We start from the raw sequence: 21,042 nt of genomic DNA, 5'->3' as shown, positions 1-21,042 counted from the left end.
GATTCCACAGAATGTTGCTGCCTTTGATGCAGAAGAATGGCTGCATTTCTGGCAGATGATGCCAAACCAGAATGCAGGGACATCTGCACCATTTCTACCCTTTATGGGTCACTGCAAACGTATTCCCCTCTGGGTCCCTGCTTTGGATCGAAGGATTAGTTGCTGGATAAAGAGCTAAAAGGAAACTGCTGTTCACTGTGAGGCCTGAGATCTCTGGTGCCCTGTCAGGTGTGCTTTACAGAAGGTCTTCGAGCCCACAAGTTACAAAGATAAAGCTATGTATATGGCAAAAAGTGCCATATAGAGGTAGTCCGAAGATATATTTCTGATCATTGGAGAGTGAGAACCTGGAAAGTCTTAGAAGATGGAGCACTGGAGAGTAATAAAGCAACTGTAAGGTGGAGTTTGATCAGCTTTTGAAAATGATTACCAAGCAAATATTACTGCGATAGATGGGCAAGACATTCAGATACAGAAGATGCCTTCTGGTGCTGGTTCCTGTTTAATAGAACTCTTCAGCAGATTAACTTCAGTTCAGTTAGCTGTGGTTAGTATGTGTCTCCATCCTTCGATCTCTGAAGAAACTCTTCAGTTTTTTTGTTTTGTTTTGTTTTTTTGGTGACAGTGTACAATTACTGGTGACTAGGCTGGAAATCTGGCTTAGCTCAGAAGCCATAAGTGGATGTCATTGTGTTTACCTAGCCCCTTGCAGACATTTTTGGACATTTTGCAGATCTCCGGGGCTGTTACACCGGGTAGCCGATGCTTGTGGAAAAAAATGGTTACTGAAGGTCAAGTGTAAGGTAGTTTAGCAGACCTGATGAGGAGACTACTTGGTAACATCCAGTTGCCTGTTCTCACAAATACGTTCTGCTCCCTGACCTCCCCGAAAACATGTTGTGCTGGTCATAAGGGAGGGGTTTGGGTTTTAACTGTTGAACAATTAGTTTGTACAGCACTTGGGTGATGGGAAGTGCTATATACATTGTTGTTGTCAAGCATGTATAAGCTATGCCAAAAGAGTTTTTGTGAGTCATTTAAGCTTTTTCTATAAAAGACCTAATTTCTTCAACTCCTCCCACCTCAAAATTATTATTGCTTGAGCAATTCACTCTGAGCTTAGGGGGTGCAGGTAACTTCTTTGCCGTTGCTATGGTTTGCTTTAAGGGAAAGCCATGTTTAAAGAAATAGAAAAGCAATTCTAATGTAGGCTTAAAAAGGCAAGAGTAAACCATTTAAAAAATCTTAAGTATAATTAATAATGATGAAATAGCTATTTATTAGGGCAATTGAATGCAAAGGAGGATTAAAAAATGAGCTTTGCCATTAGAAAGCATTGAAAATCAGTTTCCAAATTATGGTAAGGGCTACAATTTCTTATCTTGTAGCTTAGTTAATTTGACAGATGCTGAGCACTGTTAAAATGAAGGCACTTCAAATGTGTCGCACCATCAACGAGTCAATTTTTGTGTTTTAAAGATTTTTTTTTTTTTCCTTGAATATCAAAGCAGACTTTTACAATGGTACTGGACAAAATCTGCTTCTGCTGTGTGGCCTCCTTTGCTCTTTTTGTCAGTTTCTGTGTTTGTAACATGAAGATAATATTTTTGAAATCTCTTTGGATGAATACTGAAGAGGTGGAAGGTTCTTCTGTGCACTATATTAAAACAAAGAAACAATATTTAAAAAAACCCACTATTTACAACACACTCTTATACAGTGCACGTTTAAGGTGGTATCATTTAATCACTTGTGCTTTGCTTTGGTGTCTCTGTGGCTGAAATATTAATTACTAATAGTACTTATGGCATTTCTTGCTCTCCAGTTATTGATCAGGCTTTTTCAGCCCTCTGATTTATGTTTCTGAACAGATTTGGAAATCACTTAATGTTGCATCTCCCCTTCATCTCCGACCTTGCTGTCACTGTCACATTTTGCAGCAGCTATCTAGCAACAGAAGCTGGTCTTCCTGCAGCTCTTGTGGAGGCAGAATTAATATACCGGTGAACCAGCCAGCCTGATTTGCTGGCACTGGCAGAGCAGTAGGTGCCACGAGAGTCTGAAAGACTGTAGAGCTGCTTGGCCAGCTAGCAAATGACTTAGAGATTTTCAGGAAAGGAATTAAAGAACTAAAACTTGCCCTTCTTTTGCAGAATTTCTTATGTGGTTTTAAACCCAAGATCCRGCAACACTCTCTGCTGAATGCTGATGGAGTTTTAACAGAGTTCAGAGGAAGTAGTAATTTAACAGATGCCTCACTCTGGCTGATAGTATAGATGAGGTTGCTCTGGTAAACTCTGTGCGATTAGGAATTCAAGAATATAGTACCGAAGAAATGCTTTTAGGCTGTGAAGGATGTTGCAAGCATAAGAGAAGGGCTTCTTCAACACAGTCAGTACCATCATAGGTAAATAGTAGGGATCATGTGCAGGGGATAGGGTAGAAGGAACAGGAGCTTGTGTTGAGTGTAAAGTGCTTTAATGCATTGGTCAATACAAAGAAAGTCTGTCTGTCTCTACGTTAAATGGTTCCGCTTTAAAGTGTACCATTTTGTGAAGAAAAAKAAAAGAAATCATTATGTGGGATTTGATCTTTCAAATACCTTCCAGCAAAAACATTTTCTGATTTAATTCAGCTGCCTGTAAACTGTAAAGAGAACTATAGAACAAATGCTGGAGTCTTAGCACCTTTAACTCAACATATTCTGACTAATGCAGATTTTATCTGGTGCTTTTGCTCTCAGTTTTGTGWGCCTGTGGGTAGTGAGGGGTTGACCCAACCTTTCTAAGCTGCACATCAGAACATGACTGAGAGCCGCCAGGCACGTGCCCATTTGTCACGCTGGAGACCTGGGGTCCCACCAGTGGTTCGGGAGCGTAAGATGGTGCTGGCTTCTCAAGAACAGTGCCACTTTACTGAGGAGCGAGGCTGGAAATGGGAAGGGTGGGCTATCTCCGCAGTGCCCAGGGGCAGAGCAGCAGCAAGTGTCAGTAGTTCAGTGGGCGGCTGAGTGATTTGAGGAGGGAGCTCTTCAGCATTTTTAACCCTCTCGGAGGAGTTGCATCCCTCTCCCATTCTCTCATGTGAATACCTCTCCCGGGGGCCTTGCTTTGGTGCGGAAGAGTGCGAGGCTGGCACAGGAATGAGCACTAGTGTCTAGCTAGATGTAGCCTGGGTATTTGTTTTCACTGTTTCTTAATTTACCATATGTTTGAAAGAGGGAAGGCTGTTTTCTTCTCAGAATGATGTATTGCCCATTTCAGCCATGCTCATGGTTCCTTTCTTTGCTAAGAAGGATGTAAACAGGATTTCACAGGTCTTGTGTTAATTTACTGGGGGCAGAYGTGCTTAGCCCTGGGCCTGCAGAAACACTGTTTGCTGGGCGCTGGCCTCTGGGGATGTGTGTGTGTGTGTGCGCGTGTGCACAGCATTTTGTGGTCCGTGTGCTCAGTTTGGATGCAGGCTGCCGGTGTTCTTGATTGATGGGCTGCTTTACCTGAGTAGCTCCGGRGGGGAGATCTGGCAGTTTCTGCAGAGCTTTAGATGACAGAGCACCTGAGCTTGCAAATTTGTAAGTTTGTAAAAATGAGCTTGTAAGTTTGTATACATTGAATGCTATTTCTCCCCCCGCTATTGTTTGATCTTACTAGTATTGATATGATTTGAAGTGTTACTTAGTGAGTCCTTGAGCATTTTGGTGAACTGGCTCATTTCCGTTTTCCAAAATGGGGAAGCTGAAGCTTTGAAAGTTGTATTTATTTCAAAGTGACTCAGTAAATCTGTCTTAGAATTGTGGTCAACTTCCATTTTACACGGTCCTTGTCTAATCTGCGGCAACTCGCCTCACCTTTACTTGTAGATAAGAGATCAGAAAGCTTCATCTCTGTTCCTTATCTTTGAAACTGAAAGAAAATAGATAATAGTGACCAGCTGTTTAGTATGAAGCCCACAAGGTTCACTAGCACTTGTGCTTGTTGACTCTAGGGAGGTTTGTGAGGAGGTGGACCAGTAACACAGGAGCAATTCCAGAATAGTGCTGAAATCTATTATGAAGACCATAGCTGTTCATGCAGGCTAAAGGATGCAACTGTTGCGTGCTATGGAATTGGCAGTGGGAGTAGGCAGCCGCTGGAGGTATAGATTTTCTTTACTCATGGGCATTCTGGTGCTTGGCTGGACATGTGGTACTATGCTGCCATAAGCTTGGTAATAGTTGCATCAAGAATGCAACTGTTAGCTCTGTTAGCTATTTCAGTGAGTTTAGGAATGCAGGGAAATCAAAACATTGGTGAGATATAAAATTCATGGGCTCCCAAGGCGATGAAAGAAATCTTGTCTAAAGTTTTGCGATGTATACTGTGGTTTGATATCCATTTATTCATTTAATTTGTAGTTCTGGTAGCCCATTGTGTTGCCAAAAGGAATGGTACCATCTTACAAAACTCAGTTACAAGCAAAAAATACGCAAAGTTGGGAAGGAGAACTACAGGTGTCCATATAACTCAGTGAACTGTGTGTTTGTTTTATGTACACCAGAAAAATCTTTAAATATTGGCTGTCTGCTGCCATTCTCTACTGGTTGAGCAATTTCATGTTAACCTTTCCGTATTAGCTGTTTCAACTGAAACAAAACTTTACTGTAACACAAAGATACTTGAAGTGTACTGATATGAATCTCCTAAAGAAGATAGTGTAAGAAACTTAAAAGTGGTTACAAAAGAGAACATTCTAAATTCCCCGTATGGTGCATTTTTAGGAAGTACCTTCTGTTACTTGCATGGTTCTCAGTACACTATTATCTAATTCTAGTGAACTCCATAGTGTTCTAATAATTTAATACTGATGGTAAAGGGTTTGGCCCTAGTTACCAATGGAGAAAAGTTAATACCAGATTTGTGGCTGTTTGTTGGTCACTTGGTGAGATCAAGAAGGGAAATTTTCATCAATGGATCCTTGCGCTGATGAGCACAARTGGAGTTTACTAGATTTTGTCCAGTTAAGTGACTAATCTTGTGGCCATCCTGCCTCAACCTGGCAAATCTCATCTGGATACATTGCTCAGTCCTTCAAATTACTTTTTAAATAATACCAGCTAACACTGAAGAAATTAATTGCGAGTCCTTAATGCTTTTTAGATCATGGTGACCCGGTGGAGATACTGTGATAATCTCTGCTGTGAAACGGTCCCTTTGATAGTTGTAGGTATTACAGCTGGAGCTGTTCAGTGTTTTCCTTCTGTGAACAGAGGGGTTGAAGCTTTCAGAATGCAGTGATTTATCCCCATCCRCTTTTTGTTTTCAGGGGGTGACACTTGCAGATCTCTTGCCTTGCTCTCTTTCCATGTCCTCGCACAGTGTTTCTGTGCTTTCCCTCATGCTCCTCCTTTCCAAATCGGCTCTGGTTTCTAAGACCCCATGCAAAAATGTGCAACCTTGGCTYCCAAAGCTACTGTTTGAATAGCAGCATGAGCCTGTGCTGTCAGGCAGAGTAGAATAGCTCAGTACTTCCCTTTCCTCTTAAGAGGAGTGAAGCTTGTGGGTGTGTATGAAGCTTAAAAAAAAAAAAAAAATTGTTCATCTGAGCTTTAGCCAAAGTTGGGAATTGCCTGCTGGAATGCTGTCAAGTAGCATTGCTCTGGCATCAACTATCAACATTTCCATTCAGCTTGCAATTTTTGCCCTGTTACCTGTGGCTTGGTGGGAGCAGCGAGTGCCAGGGATGAGGACTATATAAAGGAAAAAAAAAAAAAGGCTGGAAGTGAAGTGGCCTACTCAACTGGTCCTGGGAGTGATGTGTTATGCCAGTGTATGCTCCAGCGCTCTGGCAAGCTGCTGTTTCTCSTTAAGAACACAGGTTGCTTTCATGCTCGTACCCTGAGAGTCATGAGGAGAAGGGGAAACAGCCGTGGATTGCTGAGATGCTGGTAATGGGGAGCTTGCCAGCAGCAGGCTGTTGTCTGCCACGGAGCTTTGGTTGCTGAGAGTGTGAATTCAGAAGTACCTGCAGCAGCAAGCAAGGAGGCAGCAGCTGCAGAGTTAGATGAGCCATCCAGCCAGGTGAATCGTTGCACTGAGAGCTGGGTCCTCCCTCCTTCTCAGAGCGGAGAGAAGGAGCTGAACCATGTAAAATAAGTGTTGATACAGCTTTTATTGCTTCCCCTGATCCCCTGGGGGGGGTGGGGGACTGTGATGGTGCGACAGTCTGTTTTCTAGCTCTTTGGCTGATTAACAGGAAGCTGCAAGTGCTGTCCTTGGGTAACTGGTTAACTTGTCCAGGGATGCTAGGATAGTCTCTGCCTTGGGGGGTTCTGGCGCATTAGTTTGTAATAGCAGTGTAGCTATTTCTTGGACATGTTTCCTGTTTCTACTGCTCTGTCTGGAGAGCACCTCGGTTCTTTTCTGTCAGTCCCTCTCTGTTGATACTCATCTCCTGAAGAGTTTTTGATCACTGTTCACCATTCTGAACATGGCTAGATCTGCACCCTCTTAACACTCAGGCCTTCTCAGTATATTATATTCAAGCCTTTCGCTTCCCTACTTTTGAATTTTTCTTCACATTACGGCATTTATTACAGGTAACTATTCTGTTCCAGGTTCTCTTCCTCCTCATAACAGCACAGTGAAACCAACAGGGACATGCAGTTATCCTGGGTTCGCCCTCGTGATCAACAGTCGGGAATAGGAGACTGGACTGGGTGCATAGTTCTGGTCTTGACATATAGTGTGATTTYCCTGCTTTGTGGTTTAGTTTCCCTRATGTGTCAGGGGATCATTCCAAATTTTGCAATCTGGAAGAGCATTCTGAGGCTGCACCAGTGTGTTTGGCCTATTACTCTTCAACAGGCATTTGATGTTGGACACTGTTAGAGACTGGATACTGAGCTTAGGCAGGTCTTTGGYCTGACCTGTATAGCTAGTGCTGTTAGCTCACTGCTGTTGAGCTGCTCAGATGCAAAGGGTCRTATCTGTGTTCAGAAGTGGTGATCGGCTGCCTGGGCGATGCATGCTTCCCAAAGCCTGATCTCTCTCTTCCAGGACAAGAAAAAGTAGGCCCATGGCTACTTGTTACAGTGTCACTTTGCAGCCTTCAGGAAGTTACCTACAGTGATAGACTGCTGTATTGCTGAAGTCTGTAGCCAGCTCAACTATTTATGCTTTCAGTGGTGCTGCAGACAGAGCAGTGCTGTTTCCTCTCTTTTATACTGGAGGAGCTGAAGCACAAGAAGACTAAAGTGCTGCTTCCTAAGGAATTTAATCAAGTTTCTCCTCAGTTGCAGTCTAGCGCACTAATCCCTGCCAACTCTGGCACACATGCTACTGTTAGTGGAATGGACCTTGCTATTCTCCCTCTTGAATATGTATATGTGAGCAGGCTGGCTATAGGAGGTCCAGGATGGTTGCTGTACTGCTGAGGCACTTAGAGGCAGAGGATTTCTCTGCAGCAAGGCAGTTTTGCCCAGCTGCCCCGTAATGCTATGTGGGTGGGGATCATCCCAAGGAGGTGAGTTGAAACACTGTGAAAGCAGGATAAGGCCCTGAGTATACTGAGTGCTGGAGGCTGTTAGTGCTATGGTAACTTCTGGAGGGAATGGGGAAATTGCTACTCTTCCCAGTGTGCCTCGAGTTTCAAGAGGTCTGGCCAGAAGATTGAAGGATATTAGTAGAGCACAGGATTTCTATTAACTGACATCACACTGCAACTTTTGGGGAGCCCACACCTTTTCTTTTTTTTTTTTTTTTCCCCTTGCTCCTTTACTGAGGATCACTATATGCTCTGTTAGAAGATTTTTGACCTGTGAACACAGCAGAGACAGTGACAGAGGCCTCCAGACTGTGCTCATCCCATCCAGGATGGCAGTGATATGTGTCTCAGGGTTCTTTTCCGCTCTGCGRTACAATAGCACATCAGAGCCTTTAATGCTCTTGGCAGAGTCTGTGCTACACTGTGACTTGCCTAAGGGACTGTACTATTTCTCCCTCTTTCCTCTTTCCCTACCCTCCTGCCCCGGTGCATCAATGGTCAAACAGTGAACACTGAGACAATAAAGAGCACAAAAACTTTGTGTGAATCCTAAATGTGCTGAGACTGAGTTTACTTCCCTTTGACACGAGGCTTACAGGGAGGGGAGATGTGTTTTATGCAGAAGGGGGAAGTATAAGTCTGCTATGGGAGGAGGAATAGGGGAGGGAGGGGATGTAGGGCATCAGTCCAGAAACGGGAATTGCTTCCTTCCCGGTGGAAGAGAGGAGGAACARCTGGCTGCCCACAGCCTCTTTAAAGGATTGGCCTGCAGAAGGATGGCAAATGACTGAGCAGGAGTATTTTTGCTCCTTAGTAGACAGACTGGCTACAAGAGTGATAAGGGAAAGTGTCAGTCCTCAAAAGCAGCTGCATAGTGGAGGAGCTAAGAACTACGTCAAATGCAACCATTGCAGTTAAAAACAAATAAATAAAAATAAGGGGGAGGGAAGGGAAGGTATCTGTAAAAGCTCTTGATCCCATTTTTTATCCTTTGACTATAATAATCCTTGGGAGAGAAAATTGCCTGAAAACTGATCCAGACACTTTATACCACTTTCACATACAGCCAGTCATATGGCTTCATGCTCATTTTAAGTGTCCACTCCACAAGCTTTAGTTCTTGATTTTTATTTTTTATTTTTTATTTTTTTGGTGGCTGTAACTGTAGGTGTTCAAGGTTGTTTTCTCTGCTTGTTGTTTTGGGAAGCGTAGCTGGTGTGCTCAGCTCAGGACACAAAATGAAGAGCTTGCATGCAAATACTGATTGCTGCTAGTTTGGTTACACCCTCCTGCTTTTCTTGCTAGAGAGCTCTAGCGACACTACTGTGTTGTGAAATTATGGGTGCTTTGAGATTTAGTGTAGTGGGTGTATTGTATGCTGGTAAGGAATGGGGAAGATGGGTGTCTTCAGGGGAGAAAAAGACGCTAGAGAGTATTGCAAAAATGGTGCAGTTTTCCAGTTTGTATTGAAATAGATCTCTTGCCCATGCTGTCCATCACTTAAATCCTGAAGGACAAATTTGGATAACACGGCTGAGCCCAAGCAGGGACAACAGTTCTGTCTGTCTGTGCAGCTGAGAAATGGAGCTGCTGCTCTGTTGGGAGCAGACATGGGTAATTTCTTGGCTAGTGTGGGAGAGGGCAGCCTGCAGATGGGATGCGAGAGAAGAACATTTTATTGCAGCAGGGAAAAAGTGACACATCTGGTTTGGCTTCAGATTGCTCAGGAGTAGTAATATTGCCCCGTTGGAGCTYGGGAATGGATGGGTGTTCAGCCAGTTGGACCTTTGCTCTGTGCAATGGCACTGAAGGGCAGTGCATATCTGAAGCTGGATTTAAAAATTGTTAATCCTGAAAACTCCAGGGCACAGCTCTGCTTACTTTCAGTGCAGCGTCCGCCTTTGCAAGCAAACTACTGAGACACGCACAGTCACAGGTTTAAGGATTGGTACTCCGCGGTGCTCCTGTTCCTTTCTTTGAGTCTCCTGTGCAGAGACACTGATGCAGAAAGTGTTGGTGTAGGAAAAGATCGCTTGTTCTCTGTGCGTTGATGTAGCGTATCCCCTAATTAGGGTCACTGCAACTGTCTTAAAAATGAGGGGTTCCCAAGGTGTCAGGTGGATTTATTTGTGCAATGCATGCAGTGATTGTAAACTTGGTGGTTTGTTCTTCCAGTGAGCTCTGAGCCCAGCTTGGAGTTTCTCTTTCCTGTGACCGTCCCTCGCCGTTCTGCTTTGYAGGGAGTAACGGCAGAGACTGACTGCGAGTGGGCTGGTATGTAGTACAATTCAGATACAAAGATTGATTTCAAGCAGCAGTAATATCTTCTCTCTTTTCTAACTGGAACAGGAAAATTAAATGTGAGCAAATTCATTACCGCAGATGGAACAGGCATAGGAGCTGTTGTCAGGGCAGMCCAGAGAATTGGTTAGTTTTTTCAAGCGTTATCATCGAAATCGAGCACTGCACGTGCTTCAGGGAGGTATCTGTGAAACACTGTAGTGGACAGCTATAGGATATTTGCCCCTGTCAGTGAATACTTATGTTCTGAACAATAAAAGTTTATATTCCTCCTTTAAAAAAAAAAAAAAAAAAATCCCTCCCCCACGAGCGTTCTTGTTCACTGTGTCTGGATGTCCGAGGACTTCTCTTCAGGCTGCGCYGCCACCCTCTGCCAAAGGCCGTTCAGCAGCTTCCGCTGGAAAAGCGAGAGGCGATGGTACGAAAATCCAAGGCTTTCCACCACTTCTTACAGTAAATCCTGAGCTCTGCTACTGTACTTTCAGAAACCCCAACTGCTAACACTTGAACAGCAATGCTTGGTCAGAAGATGTGACTATATAGACTGTTCTGGCTGGGCAGGAGGTAAAACATGCTCATAACTATTAACAAGAAAAATGGCCAATAAGCTGCTGTGACAGAGACGCAGGGCAGCTGCCTTCAGTTCAGAGCACTGACTGCAGGAGGCCGCAGTTTCTGCGGTGGAGGCTTCGTTACCTAGGAAACCTGTTTTTAGCTGGATCTCTGCTCCAGTGGAGAGCCCATCTGTACCTGCTACTCTGGTTTGAAATGGCTGTTTTACAAAAAAACATCTGACAGGAGTATTTGCAGAGCTGGATTATCGTGGGATCTGGGCTCCGCTTGTGGTCCCAGGCGTTTGAGCCTAGTGATGAGGTGGCGATGGTATCGGGACGTCTGTGGCTGGACTGGAAACAGGTTAATGCTTCCGCTTAGTGAAGTGGGCTGCTGTCACGGAGGGGAGGCTGCTGTGGGTGGTTAAATGCTGGAACTGCTTGAAAGGGGAGCTGACTTGCACAYCTGGAGTTTGCAGAAAACTTTGTTCGTTCTGATTCGCAGTTCGGCTCCAAGCCTCCAGCTTGTGCTTTAGGGTAAGCTGAAGCAGCTTCTCTTTCTGTAGTGAATAAACAGCCCCACTAGGCCCGTGAGCTGCCCTTTTTGGGGACGTATGTAAAATTTTGWTACTGGAGACCTTCTGGCACTGGAAGGCAGTGATTTTAGGATTCAGGATCTCTAATTTGTTTAATTCCAGACCTTGCCAATCTCTTGACATCTGTCTTTTTGCTGTAGGTTTTTCATTTTGCCTTTTCTGAATACCCTGGGATTTTGGGGGTGGGGGAAACCCTCATTTTGTGCTTACCATGTTCCTGTTCCCTGTGCTTTATCTACTCCCATTTCATAGCCTGTACATTTGGGCAAAGATGACTGGTCTGCTCTCGCTTCTCTACAGCATTCTCCCACACTGAAGTTGGTTTTCTCACAGGTTACTGTGTAGCRTGTAGCAGTTGCATCAATAGTGACAGCATTTGGAGGTGACAGCGATTAGGTATCCTTATACTGCTTAGAAATTTGAGATCATATTTAAACTTTTAAAATCCATGGACATCTTTTTGCCTTCTCAAATGACATATCTCAAATCTGCTATTTGGTGGTGGGTGATAGCTGCTTAGGTGACTCGCTGACCCAGGGCTGTTGAACTGTTGCCTCCTTTTTTGATGTTCTTTCCCRACTAACTCGGACTGTGAGCAGCAGCATGTTTCATGGAAGTGCTGCCGCAAACTGGYGGGGGGGAGAAAGAACAGATTTAACAAATTGAAGTTGTGCCTAGAAGAATTAAAGGCCTGCCTGGCATTACTCTTAGATGCTGTTACCAGTTAGTAGGTAATTAAGAACCTTTTAAAAATGCCTTTATAGCTTTCCAGCTTGACTTTGCAGGCTACCTAATTCAGATGTCTTAAGTCATARAACCCACTGGCTTCAGAGCAGAGAATCTCTTTTAGGCAGGCATCAGCTTTGAGTCCTGAGCAGGTATCATGCAGAAGAAAATACCTTCCTTTTTGAAATCTCTGCAAGCAACAACGTTAAGAAATTTCCRTTTTCCAAGTGTGTAGAACACAATTGTTAGTCAACTCTGTGCGATTAAAGCTCTTTTAGCCCTTTTGTTAACTACCACTATCGCTGCCCGATACTGGATGGTTGCAAGAGCCTTTGTTTTGCTTTAAGACAAGCCTGAACCAGATCTATTGTCCTTGCTGCACAGCCCTAGAAAACTGACACAATAAAGTACCGTATCACTCTATGTACCATCGCGGCAGCACTGAGATAGCAGAGCTGCAGCAAAGCCGTGCTGTCGTTTTGTTGCGTTTCAACCTCATGTAACAACAGGAGTGACAGTTTGGGGCCGACCCTGTGTGCATCGTGTTGGTGATGTATGAAGCAGAAAAGAGACAGGTGGTTTTTCCAACCCCAAAGCTCACCTGAGGATCTGGCAGGTAGAAAAATCTCCTGTGAACTCACTAAGTTAACAAATGAGTCACCTTGAGCCTGAGCAGGTTTGGGAAGTCAGCAAAGGAGAATAAACCTGGGACGTGAAAATAACTGTYACTTACCGGCCCAGCACAGTATTTTAGCCCGTAAACCACATGTAAACTGTACTTCTGAGAGGTCAGCAGCTGACATTGAGGTTGGTTGATATCAAGTAGTGAATAAACATCTATATTTAAGTGACTTTTTGAGAATGGCTTTGCTTTTAATTTTATTTAATATGTATGTATATATATTTTTTTCTCTTAGCTTTGATCAACTTGTTGAAGTTCCTCATGTCTAATGAGACTGTGTTGCTGGCCAAACACAACATCTTCACCCTTGCTCTTATGGTGAGTATAGAGAAAACAAATCCTCTACTTTAAGCAGCTTAATTCATCTTAATTGAACCTTAGGAAAGAATCCTGTATTTCTGGCCTTCTAAAGAGATATCAGAACAAGGCAGAGGAGCTGAGGAATATCACTGTGACTATTTTTGCTAGGAAGATGCTTGGGAAAGGGAGTGCTTGGAGTCAGTGTAGGGTCTTTTCATTGAAATAAACATGCTTATGTGAGGAAAGGCTTAGTTTAATTTTCCAGATTTGATAACGTTTCTTCTTGTTGTGGGGRCCCTATGTACACAAAATACAAGAAACTTCTTTTTCCTGGCCCCAGTTATGGCAGTATTTAAGCTTCTTGTCCATCTCTTCTGTACTGATAAGATAATAGATGAAGCAATGAAGTAACATAATGTATAATGGAACCAAGAGCTCATTTCTTTATATACCTGTTGTAACTTAATTTCACTTCCATATATAGGTCGTKAACCTGTTCAACATGTTCATCACTTATGGAGACACCTTTCTCCCCACTCCCAGCAGCTATGATGAGCTGTATTATGAAATCATTCGGATGCATCAGAATTTTGACAACCTTTATTCCATGGGTGAGTGCTTCCTGGCTGGTTGGGAACACTGTAGACTGGATGTGGAGGTTTGAGGGGTGTGTGTGCAAGTTCTGTTCCTGTGTCAGGTGTTTTCTGTCTGCCTGCTGATGGTGTGTGTCTCAGTGAATGGACATGTTTTGTTTCAGTGTGTTAGGTAAGTTAAGAATTGAGGAAAGGGATAAACTTGTTAAAGGGATACGTTTTGTTCAGCCTGAAACCAGGCTTTTTATCAAAGGAATAGGCCTGTTACCTCTATAACAGCCACTGACTGCAATTGGAAATATATATTTATTGGTGCAACTAGTTATGTGGGAGTTCGTATTTCATGTATCTTTGTGTAGTTCAGTCAATTTGTAGTTTGCATCTATCACATTTGGCAGCCTCAAGTGAGAGGGCMAGTGCAAGCTGCAGAACCAGTCGGCACTGGGAAGCATGCATCACAAGCAAGAATTTGGAAAAGAATTTGAGAAATTTATGACAAGAAGCTGGCTGTGCTAGACAAATCACACTTAGTGCACTTATTGCTAAAACAAACCAAGAAAAGAGCCCCCACAAACCTGCTTGCGATGACGAGCAAATCACTGGACTGAAGAATGCGCCTGCTGACAAAACATGAAGAGGCTGCCATCCTTCAAACGAAGAAGCATGCTGGAATGCCACCAAGTGAAAACCCAGCAGGAAAAAGAGGAACAAAGAAGCAAAGAACGCATAGAGGCGTAATCAGGCAGTGTATACACGGGAGCCTGCTGCCGAGGGTAGCTGCGGCAGGTCTGGTGTAGTGCCTGCGTGCTTGAAGCTGTGAAGAAAAGAATATAGCTGTGTTCTTTGTTTGCTTTGTTCCAGAAGGACCTTTCTTCCCCAGACCCCCTGCTCCCTTCTCAGCATGATCACCCGATGAACAACAGGAGTAATATAAGCATGTAAAGGAGTTAAAGGGCAGGGGGGAGACGGTTGGGCACAGAACTCTGCTGATGTGGGAAGGAATCATCTTCACCAAAACAAAAGGAGCCAAGTACACCCTCCAGTCACAAGCAAAAAATGAACACTTCTCTAATATGCATTTTCTGCACTTTTCATCTCTTGCGCAAGGGATCAGCTGTCTTATTTTGTCTGCAGAGCAGATGAGATTTTTTGCTAACCCATTCCCTACTCCCAAGAATTGCAGCTAGTAAGATGAGGTACTTCTACTAATCAGCAATTTTTCAATCCTCTCCCCAGTGAAAGCTGAAGGAAAGAGGAATGGAAGAATAACACCCTTGGAGACTTACTCCATTGGGCTGCAGTAGGCGCATCTGACCTGTTCAAACAACTCATTTATCACATGAATACGTTTTCCATCCTGCTACATAGGGCAAACCCTTTGAATTAACAGTGTAGATGCCTGAACTCTCTGAATTCATTACGTAAGATATTAAAGTATGTGACCTACTCTTTGACAAAATAATGTTACTCAGAGCTGACTTTTTTTTTTCCCCTCCTGCAAATGCCAGATAATGGGAACACTAGACAGTGAGAAGGAATCACTGTCTCCGGTTGCCAGCCACAGTTTCGTCAGATGTCCTGATGGCTTCCCTTGGCTTTGTCAGACCATGTCACTTAGGCTASAGTCACCCTTCTATCTTTGTCTTAGGACATTTTGTTAGCACAAAAGGCAAAGCTACTTTTATCCTTCTATCCTGTTAACAGATGTGGGTGAAGCTTTCTACTTTGGGAATGGGAGTGAAGTCTTGTTGCCTTGATTTTTGTTTTCTGGTCCTGAATCTGAACTTTATGCAGGTCTGCAGAATTCAAAGCTGCTTTCATGTAATAATAGGCATGAGTGTGCATCCACCATGCTATGGAGTCACTTGTAGCATCAGTGTTTCTAGATGAACCTAAATTGGGATGAAGTGCCTTTTCTTCATCTCTCAGTGTAAGGCAAACCTTTCTTCTAGAATGTAACCCCAGAAACCCCCAAATATACTAATTCATAAAAGATTCCCTCCTATTCAGGCAATATGAAAAAAAAATCCAAACATTTGCTCTGGACTCTGTTACTGTTTTGATACTTAACAGAAGCTGTGCAGGTGACTGGCAATCTACCAACACTACAGATTCTGACCTAAATAAATATTTTGGGGACTCTGGCAGCAAAGAATTGGATTCACTAGAAGTTCTTCCTGTTGCAAAATGTTTTCAGAACTGTTCCCCAGTCTGCCAGAGACTATCTGTGCAACAGAGTGACATACTGGTTCTTACAGGGAGTGTTTTTCCCTAAGCTGGTGTGTAATTTCTCTACAATTCCAGATAAAAGAGGAGGTAGAGTCAATCTCTATTGAATTGGGTGTAAATCATGGGCTGTAGTCTAGCTCAGGTGGAACCTTGTGTGAATAGGAGCTGGAGGAGAGAAGTCATGTGTGGAATAAAAGGTGGCATAGACTGGAACTCTGGTCCTATTTCTGAGGGRAAGCAGCTTTGACATGGGTTGATGAAATTAGTTAGGAGGAACTAGATTTCTTTTGATTCCTTTCTCTTCTCTCCCCTCTGCTTCCTTTCTCCCAGTCATTTTGTCCTGCACACCTTTTCCATGTTCCTTAAATTTCTTAGGTACGACTTTGAAGGGAACTTCTGCTTTGGATCACAAATCATCTCAAAGAAAGCCTTTTTTCACATGAGTCTCTGGCTGCCATCTCATCAAAGTAGATTTTTGACATTTTGGCTTAAAAATGTTGCACTGCCCATTCAGTGCCAGCACTGTTAACTGTCTTTTTTTTCTTTTTAGTTCTAAGGCTTTCTACCAATGCTGGTCAATGGAAAGAGCCTGCAAGCAAGGTGACCCATGCATTAGTCAATATTAGGTAAGGAGTAGAAGTTAATAACCGGTTTGGAGATTCTTGTGTCCTGCGTGACTGCATTCTTATCGTGACACTTTCACATTTGTTGTATTGAGTTTGGTTTTGAATTTGTTTGCTTTGTTAGCTGAAATTGCTGCTCTAAACAAGGCCAACTGGAGATAAAGATGGGGTCACTAGGGYTGGATTGTCCTTTTTCTAGTAATTCTTAGTTCTTCTGTAGACTGAGCGCTTTCAAAGCATGGCACAAGCTGTAATGAATTAATCCTCACAGCATCCTTGAGAGAAGTACTGTAGGGAACAACGCTGTGCTGGCAGGGCAATTGTCGACCTAATGGATTTCTTTCTGTTGCATGATTCTATTGCAATTCTGTGAGGCTACGAAGRGGACTATAAGCCAGCAGTAATAAGCATATTCCAGGCCTCTTTTAACATTGCAAGTTTTTTATGCATGTTTAAAACTGATTATTTAAAGACATTTCGGTGTTCTTTTAAACCTCTTCCTTCTGTTCAAGGGCAGAAGTTATGCTCTGCTTATGAGGCTAGAGAATATCTTTTTAAAATTTTTTTTCTGTGCTGGATTCTTTCATGGTATTAGGTCTGATGGGGGTGGAGGATGGAGTACTGGGATCATGAATCTGATTCAGTTTGATTGGAAAATGGAAGAAATGTGTTGAGAGAGAGAATTTACTCTTTAGCTCTGACTCGTAAGCAGACCGTAAAAGCTATGAGTATTTATACCGATAAAGTCTGTCCGTTGCTACCCCAGTCACTTCATAGGTGCTCTTTCTGAGAGGAATGATGTCTTTTGATGAAACAGCAGGTATCTTACTACTGTGTATGCTGCTCGGGCTCGTTGTTTTCCTCCCTGCGAAAGACACTGTGTAGGGTAAACTCTCTGAGGGCATCTTTCAAGTCAATATACATTTTATGTGTCTATAAACCACCTTAAAGGTTCCTTTAGTAGGTCTGTAGGCTTTATAGCCTCACGTATGGTTGTAGAAGATTTATTTTGTTCCTATCCTTATTTTTATTTTTCGTAAACAGACATAAATGAATGCTCGTGGGCAGATAATGCTCCCTGCGTGGAGCAGCAGAACAGATAGCTGTTGGCAAAGTAATGTCATTTAAAGTGATACAAAGTGTCTGCTCTGGGAATTAGCTGTATATCTAGGGAGAGAAGTCTGAACTGGGAAGAGAGATACAACTGGTCACCAAGGGTTTGTGCTCACCTCTGGTTTACATAAGCGAGGTTTTGCTTTCCCTTGTTGGCTTAACAGCTGTTTTTATGAAGATCAGTACGCAAGTGAGACAAGATAAACCAAACAACTGGCACCAAGATACTGCTCCTGGGACAGGCTGTATCAGACATGTTCAGTGCATAGTGCTATCTGGAACCAGTGAAAAGTCGGCATGTTTCTGATCTAGACTTTTGATAGTTTTTCCCTCCTCCACCCAAGTGCTCATGAATGTTGAACTTTCATCTGGTCTTTCACTAGGCTTAGCAATTTTCGTGAATGACTGCTTTTCACTCAGTGAAGTCAGATAAGGTGTAAATTAGAGATGATTCAAGGCCTGGAGAGAGATTAGACTTTAGAGAATTTAGTCTGTTTGACTTACCCCTTGTTTCTGAAGAGGAGAGGGGATATTTCATCTCCTTGTTTGTTTTCTTATTGTGATGAAAATATTACATTTGAAAGGTTCTTCAGTCCACTAGATTTCAGAGCAGCCAGTTGGAAGATGGCCAGATTCAAAGGTACTATACTTCTGCTAATGGTGAAGGTGATTGAAGCATCACACTGTATAGTGCTGATTATGGCTAGATGCTTTTTTGGGAAGACGTGCCTCCATACCTCTCCTTCTTAGAGACAATTCACAGTTTCTTTATGACTTAAAATGGAAAATTGAAGGCAGCAAGATAGTAGTAGTCTTATCTGGCTGAAATCCTTCACACCCTGCTGGAATTTGTGATTCCCTACTACTATCCTATCCCATAACGGTGATTGCAACTCCTATCCATGGATTTGTCTGTGCACCATACATAAATAATTGAGGTATGATGGACTGCCAGATATGATTGCAGCACTGATTGGCTGATATAAGCTCTAGCAGTTAGTGGTCTGAAAATTCACCTTCTCACCTATGAGGAAATAAGCAACTTTTGAGATGAGTAATTTTTTGAAGCTAATGAGCCTCTTTAAGAAAGCATTGTGCAGGTTTGCATTTAATGAGAATTTTATTAACACAGAGTTCAAAGGGGCATCTTCTGATTGCTTACTCAGTAAGGAAGGTGGCAGCTGAATCATTGTATTCTTTTAATAGACTTTCTCCTGATCAGTAATTTTTTTTCAAGGTGAATAAATAGATTAACCCAATGATTAATAGACTGAATTTCCCCATTATCTGAAATTCAGTCACATTGTCATTTTTGAAGTAGTTTTATTTTTTGCGTTGAAACACTTAACAACCAGAGAGTAAGTTTGTAGTATGGAAGTAGGTAATGGATTTTTCTGAAGCGTGTTTTATGTGCTGCTRTAGCGCACACTGCAGTCCTCGCTTGGGTGCTTTCATTCACTCTTCCACCTTGCAGCTACTTTTGTTCCACATGAGCCACCCCGTACGATATTCTTTCGTTGTGTAGGAGGCTCTGCTTCTCCCAAGGCTGCTTTTGGGGTTGTAAAGTAGAGACTGGGGATTTGGGAGGAGCACTTAAAGCATCACATGGATGTATATAAAATGGTTATGTTTGCTGGCAGTCTAGGCAGGAGGACTCTGAAGGAACATTTATGGTTTTACTTAGGTGAAAGAAGGCCAAATTGGACTGTGCTCACTTGTAGGATACACAGCATCGCTGTTCTGAAGCTATAGCCCATGTTAAATTCCCAGCACRCTGTAGAACTATATTTATTGAAAGCCTGATGCAGGAGGCTCCATTCAGAGATTTTTTAGAAAGTGAGCAGCTGCAAGCAGTCCACGTAGTACCTTCTGCATGGTTCAGCTTTATAGCTAGGAATTTGGCATCTCTTCTTGGGGAGAGAAGAGCTAAATGTTGCTGACCTAGCCATGTTGTAATGGATGGCTGTAGTATTTGTTTAGGGTACATAAAAGGTGGCCTGCTAATAGGTGTGTGCTTCCATATAGAGTGAATGTGTATGGAATACACTCAGAGTGGTTAAAAAATAAATCCTTCTTATATGAGTAAGAGAATGAAAAAGGGGGGAGGGGGGCAAGCCAGTTTGTTATGAGAGTAAACAGTCAAGGAAATATTTGTGTGTGTGTGTGTATATATATATATACACACATATATATCTGTATACAGATATAAATTCATGTATGTTTTATATATATACATGTACACACACATGTATACCTGTAGGCGTGCACACAAACACACACAGCTTGGCTTTGACAATGGGCTAATCTAAAGTGGTAGCTTCCCAACTGAAAAAATCAATGCAACTTCCTTATGGGATAAACCACGGCTGTTGTTTAAGGATGCTCGGTCGTTCCTCCTTTTGGTAGTAGTYGTCAGCGGCACTGTTGTGCTGCGCGAATATATAAAAGCCAAGACTGACAGATGGTGCAAAATTGCTCGACTCCGGGCTCTTCAGCGCTGGCCGGCAGAGGGTGCTCAGACATTCAGGTTAGCCTGGTTTAATCCTGAGTTTGTTTGCTATTAATTCTTAAACCCAATTGTGAAAGCTATGAGCGGTAGAATAACAACTCCATTAAATTGTTCACTGAGGTATGTTTAATGGTAATGACCTCTGACATGCTGTCACTGCTAATCAGCCTGACTGAACTCAGATCACAGCCTAGTACAAGACACTCAACAAATCAAAATACTTTTATGACTTTTTCTCTGGGTTTTGTTGCATTTTTTTCGTATTGGTACTTTAAAATCCTAACCCAATTTTGCCAAGATTGAGGATCAAGTTGTTACTAAAATGCTGTCATTTAAGAAAACATTAAAGCTTTATTCATTCAGATTATCTGCAGAATTAATTCACCTCACTTTTCAATTGGTAGCCTGAAAAAATTATGACGTTTAAAAACTGTCTGAAAGATAAGGATTCTGATTTGGTTCCAGGTCTTTTCTAGTGACCATTGAAGGAGCAAAGGTAATAGACCCTGCTCGTCATTTCGTGTGTTTTTTTTGTGCTTTTTTTGGTTACATAGGGACCTTGGCATGACAAAACAGTTCCTTAAATACCACAGTGGTTATAGTGGAGCTTGGTTACTCAGAGTTCTTCTGCTACTACTGCTTCTTTGTCATTTGACCTTGCAATATTTTGGTAGGGAAACTTTAGAGTGGCCAGCAGCAACAAATTTTTGACATGAACAGGTTCTGGCATTAGCTGGCATCTGAACTAAGGAAGCAGGTGGATTCAATGGGGAGGACCTCACTTACAGGCTCTTGTGACCCACAACTTCTTAGAAGGATAAAAAAAAGAGAAAGAATTAAGCACCACTATCTCAAGGTGGATTGTTTCACCTTTTCATGGGACCTGATCTATGCTTGGAGTATTTTTATTAGTTTTTAGGGTTTCTTTCTCTACTTGTATAACTTAACATTTCATTTCTTTTAGATTATCTGATTTCTTTATGAAATGGCATTTTTAGCTTTCAGTTATTGCTCTTTATTTACTAGCTGATTCAGCTTGGTATGTCTCTCTCATAGCTCACTAGCCGGTTTCATTTGGCAATAATTTTCCTTCATTCTTTCTCATTCATGTAGTGGCATACTTAAATGTTGTCTCTGCCACTGGCCCAAATCCAGACAGCAAATTTGAGTTGAGTGACATTATACAGACCGGTTCCACTAACTGCAGCAGCATGGTTCAGCTGCTTGGGTACATCCCAGGTCACTTCCCCCTCTTGCCAATAACTTTCATTTCAGTCACTGCTGCCTGGGAGCTGACC

General features: G+C 42.6%; 1 protein-coding gene across 3 annotated transcripts in view; it reads left to right on the top strand.

Annotated features, from left to right (window-relative positions):
• Nucleotides 1–21,042, top strand: part of ARMH3 (armadillo-like helical domain containing 3) — a 126,800-nt gene that overhangs the window by 43,623 nt on the left and 62,135 nt on the right. For all 3 annotated transcript variants that reach the window (XM_026069579.1, XM_026069580.1, XM_026069581.1), the window contains exons 21-23: nucleotides 12,613–12,695; nucleotides 13,162–13,288; nucleotides 16,050–16,125. In XM_026069579.1, coding sequence (XP_025925364.1) covers nucleotides 12,613–12,695; nucleotides 13,162–13,288; nucleotides 16,050–16,125 — 286 coding nt within the window. The remainder of the gene's footprint in view (nucleotides 1–12,612; nucleotides 12,696–13,161; nucleotides 13,289–16,049; nucleotides 16,126–21,042) is intronic.

The sequence above is a fragment of the Apteryx rowi genome, unplaced genomic scaffold, assembly GCF_003343035.1.
Source record: "Apteryx rowi isolate R43461 unplaced genomic scaffold, aptRow1 scaffold_3, whole genome shotgun sequence".
Taxonomy (NCBI): Eukaryota; Metazoa; Chordata; class Aves; order Apterygiformes; family Apterygidae; genus Apteryx; species Apteryx rowi.
The sequence above is the reverse complement of the archived record's forward strand: the minus strand, read 5'-3'. Positions and strand labels throughout refer to the sequence as shown.